The sequence below is a fragment of the Urocampus carinirostris genome, chromosome 4 (assembly GCF_059441175.1).
Source record: "Urocampus carinirostris isolate Australia breed hairy pipefish chromosome 4, RoL_Ucar_1.0, whole genome shotgun sequence".
NCBI classification, from domain to species: Eukaryota; Metazoa; Chordata; class Actinopteri; order Syngnathiformes; family Syngnathidae; genus Urocampus; species Urocampus carinirostris.
Window position 1 is genome coordinate 24,510,815 of NC_142352.1, and position 9,964 is coordinate 24,520,778.

At 36.5% G+C, this 9,964-nt stretch overlaps 1 protein-coding gene across 3 annotated transcripts in view; it reads left to right on the plus strand.

Moving 5' to 3' along the window:
• phkb (phosphorylase kinase, beta) overlaps positions 1 to 9,586 on the plus strand; it is a 117,948-nt gene extending 108,362 nt beyond the window's left edge. For all 3 annotated transcript variants that reach the window (XM_088333953.1, XM_088333952.1, XM_088333951.1), the window contains 6 exons: positions 1,886 to 2,091; positions 2,650 to 2,784; positions 2,984 to 3,113; positions 4,786 to 4,893; positions 6,801 to 6,941; positions 7,012 to 9,586. In XM_088333953.1, coding sequence (XP_088190079.1) covers positions 1,886 to 2,091; positions 2,650 to 2,784; positions 2,984 to 3,113; positions 4,786 to 4,893; positions 6,801 to 6,941; positions 7,012 to 7,149 — 858 coding nt within the window. In that variant the 3' untranslated portion in view covers positions 7,150 to 9,586. The remainder of the gene's footprint in view (positions 1 to 1,885; positions 2,092 to 2,649; positions 2,785 to 2,983; positions 3,114 to 4,785; positions 4,894 to 6,800; positions 6,942 to 7,011) is intronic.
• Positions 9,587 to 9,964: the final 378 nt, after the last annotated feature.

Genomic DNA, 9,964 nt, shown 5'->3' on the forward strand with positions numbered 1-9,964 from the left:
TAGGCCTATGGGAAAAAGTGCTGCTCTCCCCCTACACCAGTGAGAACTCCAGTCAAAGTTTTGCTTAACCATTTGCCATTTAATATTCAATATTTTGCTGTTCCATATTTCCTGCCGAATGGAAAGTTTGCAATGAAAAAAAAGAACTAAAATAAATGGCAATATGTCTTCTGGTAATAGCAGTGACGTATTAGATATATTGTTACATCGATTCTTCCATCACAAATTAACATTTTCCCCTTTTTTGTCTATGAATAACTTATTTGAAGCTGAATGTTAGAAAGTCAAGTCCAGTCATGTTCATTTGTAGAGCTCTTAATCACAAGGAGTCTCAAAGGGCTGCACAGACCACACATTATTGCTAACTGCAGACTATTATTACACCATCCTCTGATCTGAAACCTACATGAGGGCAAAGAAAAACTCAAAAACTTCAACATGCGGTAAATGAGGAAACCTTGAGACGGGGCCGGACATGAGGTAATCCCCCCTTCCAGGATGACCAGGCTGCAACAGATGTTGCAATAACAAATTATACACAGATATTGTCAACATAAAATATATGTCATTTATAAGCTATAAAATAGAAGTGTGTTTTACGCTTAGATTTAAACATTTCCACTGAGGTTGCAGATTGAATCTCAGGGGGCAGATTATTCCACAGCACCGGGGCCCAAATGGAGAACGCTCTGGAACCTGCGGATCTCTTCTTGGCTCTTGGGATCACTAGTAGACTAACATTTTCAGAGCGAAGGCTCCGAACCGGAACATGGGGGTAAATTAAATCTGACAGATACGAGGGAGCAAGTCCATGCATGATTTTGTATACTACCAACATTACTTTCAAATCATTGTCTTTATTGGGATGGATTAAATATTCATCAATTCCACCCAGGTCATCCTGGAAGGGGGATTACCACTTGTGACGCCCCTTCTCAAGGTTTCTTTTTTCCTCAAGCTGAGGTTTTGAGTTTTTCCTTGCCCGCATGTTGGTTTAAGATCAGGCGATGGTGTAATTGTAATCCTGTGCAGTCCTTTGAGACATTTTTGTGATTAAGGGCTATACAAATAAATGTGACATGACTTGACAATCGTCTTCTACGGCAAAAACTAACAGCATCTTGTGCTGCGCGGAAAGTTAGCATCGTCTTTTTCCACGCCCAAAATTAGCTTGTTCCTTGTCACCAAAAGCTAGCACAGTTTATTTCCGCTTCGAAAGCTAGCATTGTCGCATGCTGAAATTAAGTGCTGTTTTCTTCTGCACAGGAATGCAGCGTTGTCTTTTTTGATGTCCATCAAACAGGCTACAAAAAATGAGACTTTACTCTCGACGGCCTATAATTTTTCTGACCTAATCATGCATTTTTTGGTCCAGCAAGAATCACACATCGTAGCTACAGATAGTCCAAAAAGGAAATTTAGCAGTTTCTTTTGTCAGAAAAGGGATTTTTTTGACAAAGAAAGAAATGCTGATACTACCAAGTAACATAATGAATTTGTTGCCTGCTGGTTTGCATAATTTTGGTAATATTTACTGTGTAATTTGTTAATATTATGAATCATTTTAAACTAATCTATTCTAATCTACTTAAACTAAGTGAAAATCCCATTTGATTGCATTACTATTCTTATTTATTCCAACCAATGCTAGTCACTGATTCACTAATTTTGGTTTTCATGATTAATTTTAAGACACTCACTGTTAAGGGAGGGCATTACAGAACATATTTAGTGCTTAAATCCTATCAGTGCTTGGGCAGCTTATTTTTGGACGATCTTCAGACCGCAAAGACTGGAGATGGCCTCGTGTTCCCGGCATGAAGCAAGCCAAGTTGCTGAAGACCTGTAGAACTTTCTTATCTTCAGCTGTTTTTTTTTTCCCCAGGTGACACTGGGAGTCTTCGGCCAGGAGGAGGAGGTGATTTCCAACCCGTTGTCTCCCAGCGTTATCCAGGGCATCATCTACAGCAAGTGCTGCCCACCAGGTGGCGAACGTGAGGCGGTCCTGCAGCAGGAACTGGTCATCCACATTGGATGGATCATCTCCAACAGCCCGGAGCTCTTCAGCGGCATGCTCAAGATCAGAGTCGGGTTGGTTCTAGTATCTGTTCTTAGAGTTTTAGGCAGTACTGGAACTGGGAAAATATGATGGGACTTGTTTCAGAGGCATTGATACTCGTGACATAGAATTTCAATCGGTTTTACACTCTGTCAATACATTTCGGTTAAACACAACCCATTATGAGTCAGGATTGGATTAACTTGAGCTTTTCGGGTTGTTTGGGAAAGCATTTTTTCATTTGTTTTTGAATATCCCCCAAATTGTTGACATTTTTGTCTCAAACCATTGAGTTTCATCTGTTCAAATCCACATTGAAGTCAAGTCAAGTCAAGTAACATTTGTTTGAATAGCCCTTAATCACAAAATGTCTCAAAGGACTGCACAGGTTACTGTTACACCATCCAAGGAAAAACTCAAAAGCTTCGGTATGAGGATAATAATAATAACAATAATAATTATAATAAGCTTTACACTTTAAACCAGCCAATAGAAGTAGAAGATTGCTCCATTGGTGATCAAATATGAGTTATTTTTTGACCCCCATCTTTCATGAACTAGCGTGATGACGAAAATGATTTCCTCTCAAGGTGGATCGTTCAAGCCATGAAACAGGAGCTCCGCATCCGTGCGGGCGACATGTCCCCCCAGGACATCTATCAACTTTCTCCAAGTGATATCAAGCAGCTCCTCTTGGACGTGCTGCAGCCCCAGCACACGGGCAGGTACTCAAGTGCGCCCTCCTTATCTCCATTCTATTTTTGTGTAATCCGCTCCACTTTTAATTATTTCCAACTCGTCTGCATCCGTCTTCCGCTATCTGCCTGAACATTCATTAAAGTTTTCTTTTGACTATTTCTCTTATCTTACTTGTCTATGGGGTAAGACAATTTCCTCAAGCGCTTTTGGTCTCACCTCCCGCAGGTCCTGGCTCCACCGCCGCCAGATTGACGGCTCGCTCAACAGAACTCCGTTGGGTTTTTATGACCGGGTCTGGCAGATCCTGGAGAGGACACCCAATGGGATTTTGGTTGGGGGGACACACCTTCCGCAGGTACGGTGTATAATCCCACGTAAACCTGCATCGTGTATGTAAGCTGACCCCCTAAAACAGATTTAGGCCTTTACATCAATTATTTTTTAAATAGATACGATTATTATGAGTACATTCATAAGGGTGGGCAATACCAGGATCTTTAGGTATCGGACCAAAACAGGGTAGTATTCATCGATATGAATACCAATACTTAAACTATATCTTGATAATACCCCTTCCCCCCTTGAATTAGTTTATAACTACAATAAAAATAGCACAAATATTTAGGACACTAAAATGTTCTGTTTTTTTTCTTAAATAACCGCACTGAAAACTTGGAACAGTATAAAAAACAAATACAAAACAGTTTCAGAATAAAAGTCAAAAAAGTCCAACATAATTAAGTAAACATGACAACTATAACACTTTTCATTGTACAATATTTAAGAAAATAAGTAAAAGTGCAAACAGGGTAAATGATAGTAAACATTTAGACCTCTTTAACAGTATAAAATACTTGAAGAACAACTGTTTCAGGACAAAAGTCAAGCGAGTCAAACCAAAATACAAATACAAATACTGTACAATGACACACTAACAACTTTATCATAATGATAGTTGTAATGGAAACATAGTATTGACCCCAAGACAATAGTATCAACACGGTCATAGTACTAGCTAAGTATCGACTATATTGATGTTTGGATTGGTCTGCCCACACATAATTGTTACTGCTTTGCTTTTTTCCTTCCCTTTAACACTAATTTTCTTGGGACCCATTATGAGCAAAATTAGGCAGTAAAACGAACAAAATCACAATAAAATGAGATGTGGTGCCTCATACACAATGGGATGGCCCTGATTGACTGAACATTAGAAAGAGATTGGGCAAGGGGGGAGCTCTGGGACACCGTGGCTGTTGGCCATTGTGTGGCTCGGGTGACTATGTCTGTCTTATGGCCCATTGTGCTAATTTTGGTTTATATGCATAAAAGCCGACCACCAGATTTCAGTATAAAGTAGTAAGGTGTGAGGATTGGCCTCTCTTAATCATTCATTATCGTTAATCGTCCCTATGGTGTGCCTTCTCCATTTTTCTTGATAACTGCAAGTTTTGTTTCCATAGTGATCATGTTTTTGCTTTTGCCTTTGTCATCCCTGGAAGTCTTGGGATCCATAGAGTGTAAATGCAGTACAAAATAAAAATAATTGTATCCCCTCCTTTTTTTACGCGAAGACAAAAACGTCAGGATTACTTAATGTGTTTCGAACCCTCGAACCACAGATGGAAGCATAAATTCCGAAAAGGGCATACAGTAAGTTTTACCTAAATGCAATATACGTGTATATGGTGAAATTATATCATAAATACTTATATACATAGAGGAAAAAAACTTTTATTTACCTTTGGTGTGACGTAACTTGAGCTGGAACAATGGTGTTACTGGGTGGATGCTTAGGGTGGAACAGATGGCAGAATCACATACATTTAAGATGAACTGTACAAAGTTTTTCGGGCATATGACATAATTCACACAAAATAAGTACTTGTTGGGGTTGTATAGTGGAGGAATTGCCGTAATCAGGGGCGTGAATAACATCATAAGCAAGGGAAGCCTTGACTCTGGGTCTACCGTATTGATTTTTTATTATTTATTTTATTTTCTGTTCTTTTTTTTTTTTTTTTTAGCAACCTACTTTGTCCGACATGACCATGTATGAGATGAATTTCTCTCTGCTGGTGGAGGACACACTGAAGAGCGTCGTCCTGCCCGAATACAGACAGATCATCGTGGAGGTAAACCACGACAGTTTTCTTTTTTCATTTGCAATAGTAAGTTCCATTTTTCCTTTGAATAACTATGATTTTTTTTTTATTCCAGTTTTTTGGTATAGTGATACATTTTATTACATAGACATTTTACTAGGAAATACTATTGTACTGCATTTAGTCAAATTAGAAATAAATATATAAATATAATGTTGTATTTTACTACCATTTTATTTAGATATGTGTCATTTATTTTTACTTTTAAAATTGGCCAAGTGTTCACTACTCTGAGACAATTAAAATAATTCTCACAAGTATAATGTAATAAATCACAATATATTGTAATATATTACATAATGTAATATTGTCACTGGTATTCCAAAAAGACACATCTCCATTTTGGGGCATTTCTTTTATATTTGGCATTTTTGCACCCAAAATATTATATAAAATAATATACGACATACTATGTGTAACATAACATAACTAATATTATGAATAATAAGAATAATAAGCGAGAATCTTTTAAATAATGTATAAACTTATATTATTTACAATGTAACATAATAAAACATGTATAACATAACATAGAATAAAAATAATAATGATGAGAATAATCACAATGATAAAAATATAAAATAGGATACAATACAACTACATCTATTACTGTATTTAGTTCTTATAGTTAAAACAATTTAATACAATTAATTTGTTAAATACTGGAGCAAGGAATATTCCCCTCCCTCCAGAAACTGGGTCGTATGTCAATGTTTCAGCCTGACAATGATCCCAAATAAACTTCTAAGATGTGGAACGTTTTTCAAAAGGTACTGATGGTAATGGGGATGCACTGGCTAAGTATGTCTCGAAATCTAAACTTAATAGAACATCTTTGGGGCATCCTCAAGTGGAAGATTGGAGCAGCACAAGATCCCGAATATCCCCCAGCTCAGTCATGGAGGAGTAGAAGAGCATTTCAGCGGCAATGTGTGAGGCTCTGGTGAAATCAATGGCCAGGAGGATTTGAGTTGTTCGGCAAAATAATGGTGGCCACAAAAAATATTGAACTTTGGAAACTTTTACTCAAGGGTGTAATGAAATGATCTGCATTTTATATAGCGCTTTTCAAGTCAATGACTTCTCAAAGCGCTTTACAATGTGCTCCACATTTCCCAATAGCGGCATTGCAGCCATGTAAGGCGCTAACCTGCTTATTGGGGGTATCAGGGGTTCAGTGTCTTACCCAAGGACACTTCGACATGTAACACGGACGAGCCGGGATTCGAACTGGGATCCCTTGATCCCAAGACGAGCGCTCTACCTCCTGAGCTACTGCCGCCCCGTGTACTGACTTTTGCTACCAGGGTTTGGCTGCGAATGGCTATATTTTGAGTTTTTTGAGCGAAAATATATATATACACAGCTATGTAAGCTTTACACAGACTACCTTTCATTGTGTCGGAGCGATGTATCTTCAGTGTTGTTTAATTCATCATTAAGATGAAATCTGTGTAGAAATGTTAGGGGTGTAATCACTGTGTTACCATGTGCTATAAAAAGTTCAAATATTAGTTTAAAATGAATACAATTATTTTTGGATACCAGACAATATTTTATTACAGCCTATTTATTCTAATAATTGGTAATTTTATACTATTATTTTCATATTTTTTTCATTCTAGTACTGAAAAATATAAGTGTAAATAGGGTACAAATAAATTCATGTGTAATTATATAAAGGTATAATGATATTATATTCTAATATAAAAAACAAAAAAGACTGAAATACCAAAAAACACCAAACAAAAGGGATTAAAAAAAATAGAAAATGTGTTCATCGTTTATATTACACTTATTCATAATTGTATATTTCGTAATACATACTTGAGCAATTTGAAACAAATGTATACTTTCGAACATCCCTGTGTGAGCAGCTTCTGATGGTGGTGTCCATCGTGCTGGAGAGAAACCCGGAAGTGGACTTTGCCGACAATGTGGACCTGGACAGTCTGGTGAAGGAAGCTTTCGCCGACTTCCAGCGGGATCGCAAAAGCTCGGAAGGCATCGAGAAGCAGGTACGAAAACCGTCCGCCGTCTTCTAAATGTTCTAAAATTTGACGGCGCCCGTCCTCGATGTCTCTCCAGGACGACATGCTTGCCTTCTACAGCACGCCGCCAGTGGGCCGCAGGGGAACGTCCAGCTACTTGACGAAAGCCGTCATGACCCTTTTGCTGCAGGGGGACGTGAAGCCCTGCAAGGACGACCCCTGTTCCGTTAGCTAAAAAAGTCTCGTAGCTAACGAGTTCGTTGTTTTGTTTGTCGCGTTTTGAGATTTAGCGTCAAAGGAAAGAAGACTGAGAACCTTGCGATGAAGGGCAGCTAACACATTTTCAAGTCCTTACACTTTTGTCTCAGAAAATCTTTCAGCTTGTCAGCATGGAAAGCTATGACGGAATTAGCACGCAAAGCTAACTTAGATGTTTCCAGACACTTCGTTAATAATGACTTTTATTGTGCCTCAACCACGGTAGAAATTGTCAAGATAGACATTTTCAAGGTCTTACACGCTTGTCTCTGAAAATCTTCCAGCTTTAGCATCAATTAGCATGCTAAGGTAAAGCTAGCTTAGAAATGCCGAGACACTTTTCATAAATATCGTGAGTTCAATAAAGCCTCAACCATGGTAACAATCAGTGAAATTTGACATGTTTGAGTTCTTACACTCTGATCTCAGAAAATCCACCAACTTTTCAGCATGGAAAGCTAGGACAAAATTCCTATGCTAAGCTAAAGCTAACTTGGATATGTCAAGACACTTCGTTATTAATGAGTTTTTTTGTGTCTCAACCATGGTATCAATCTTAAAAATAGACATTTTCAAGGTCTTACACTCTTGTCTCAGAATATATATATATATATATATATATATATATATATATATATATATATATATATATATGTATTGGGTCGACCTATAATGAAAAATGAGTCCATGAGTTTAAAAATACATGATTATAGTTCAGGCCTTGTATTTTCTCTTAAAAATTAAATATCTTCTCAAAATTTGTTCTTATGGCGTAATTTCTAACATGACTTTTTTTGTGGGTCGAAATTAAGATAACACATTCTTACCAAATTAAATCTTGCTGCTTCGATTTGAAAATGGCAGCCAATTTCTTTTTTTCCATTAGATTTCAATACAAAAACGTCTATTTGTGGGTCTCATTAAGCAAACAAAATAAAAATAAAATAATTATCTACCAACATCATCATTCTATGCCAATCAGGCTTTGACTCGAAATGGCAAAAAATGCCTTTCCTTCCCCATTTCTCCTGAAAAAAAAATGAATTTAATATAAAAATGTTGCTTGAGTTTTGTTGTGGGTCTTGTCAAGCTAAAACAAAAATCGACTAAATTTAATTAGACTGTGCAAAACTGGCTTTGAAAAAAGGGGATTTATTTTTGAAAACAATATTCAAATTGACCTCAAAATGTCCTTATTTTGAAAATTGTACTTTTTTGTGGATCGAATCAAGCTTAAAAAAAAACATAACCAAAAAATAACCATCACATAGGTTAAAATAAGCTTTGATTTTTATAGCTGGCATCTAAGGAATATTATATAAAACAAATGTCAAATTGACTTCAAAAAGTCTTCATTGGAACCTTTTGAGGGTCTATCTATGTAAGACATACAAACCTACCAAATTCCATCTCGCTGTGTGAAACTGGCTTTTATTAAAAAAAAAATGTCGATAGATAAATATATTTAAAAAAAAAGTCATATTGACGTTAAAATGTCTTCTTTTTCAACATTCGGACATTTTGTGAGTCTTGTTAAGCTAAAACAAAACAAAAACAGCTACCAAATTGAATTATGCTGCGTGAGACAGTCTCTGATGTAAAAAAAAATTTTCTAAATATATCTATATATCTAAAAACTATTTTTTCAAGTCAAGTTGACTTCAGTCTAATGACAGGCTTTGATTAAAAATGGCAAATAGGGGAATTTGTATTGACATGAACACTTTTGGGGGTCTAATCGAGCTTAAATAAAATCTAACAAATTTCATCAAGTTCTATAAAACTGGCTTTGATTTAAAAAAAATTCTGAACGAATTTATTTTAAAAAAAAAAGGAATGATTAAATCTTGCAACAAAAGTTGGTTTTATTAGATCAAGAGGGTTGCTTTGTTATTTACACAACAAAAATGAAACTAAATTCAAATCCTAGCATCTACCATCTGTTTAGTATGGCATCACATTTACAAGTGTCTAATCATGGCTAACAGATGTCATTTAGCTGGCTAAAAAAACTTGTGGGCCGTGTTAAAGAGAATAAACTTGCGGATCATTTTTGTTAATCGTTTCTTCTTAAAGGTTTTTGGGGGGCATCAGGCAGATTGGCTCTAAATATCCAACTATCCACATCCTCAAATTTTACACATTATTGCTAGCTATTAGTCGCTAATCCAATATTAGCATATCAGTTAAAATGTCTTAACAACCTCCTGCCCGTATTAGCGCTTGTGATTTCCTGGAGCATGTGTTTGCTGTTAAAAAACAGCGCCAACAGACACTGTGAATGTGATTTGTGTCAATGAGTTGAACATGTTTGTCACGTTTGCATGGACAAGAAGTCAATTCTGTATGTTGAGTAGAATAGATAATGAAGAATTATATGTGTAAAAAGCTTAAAAATAAAAACTCACATCAAAAGGAAACCTCTTTATTAGCTGGCACGTTTTTGCAACACAAGAATACATCTTTGCAATATAAGATGTCACACGCTCTTCAGATACCAATGGAATGATTTATTTATTTATTTTTTAATCAGGGCTTTAATTGACTTTTCTCCCCGTCGCTAATGGGATGTGCACCTTGAAACAAAGATAATGTTATTTTTAGGGGCCAAGATGCCTCCGGGCCAACAGCAGGGATCCATAATATCGAATGCTGTTAAGCCGTGGAATAAAATCATTGGGGTGTCAAGGCATGGCGGAGAAAGCAAAGCCCATAAATGTAGACACAAAACAAGATTTTACTAAAGGATTGATTAATAGAAAAGGGAAAAGTTATGGATAGTGTACAGGAAG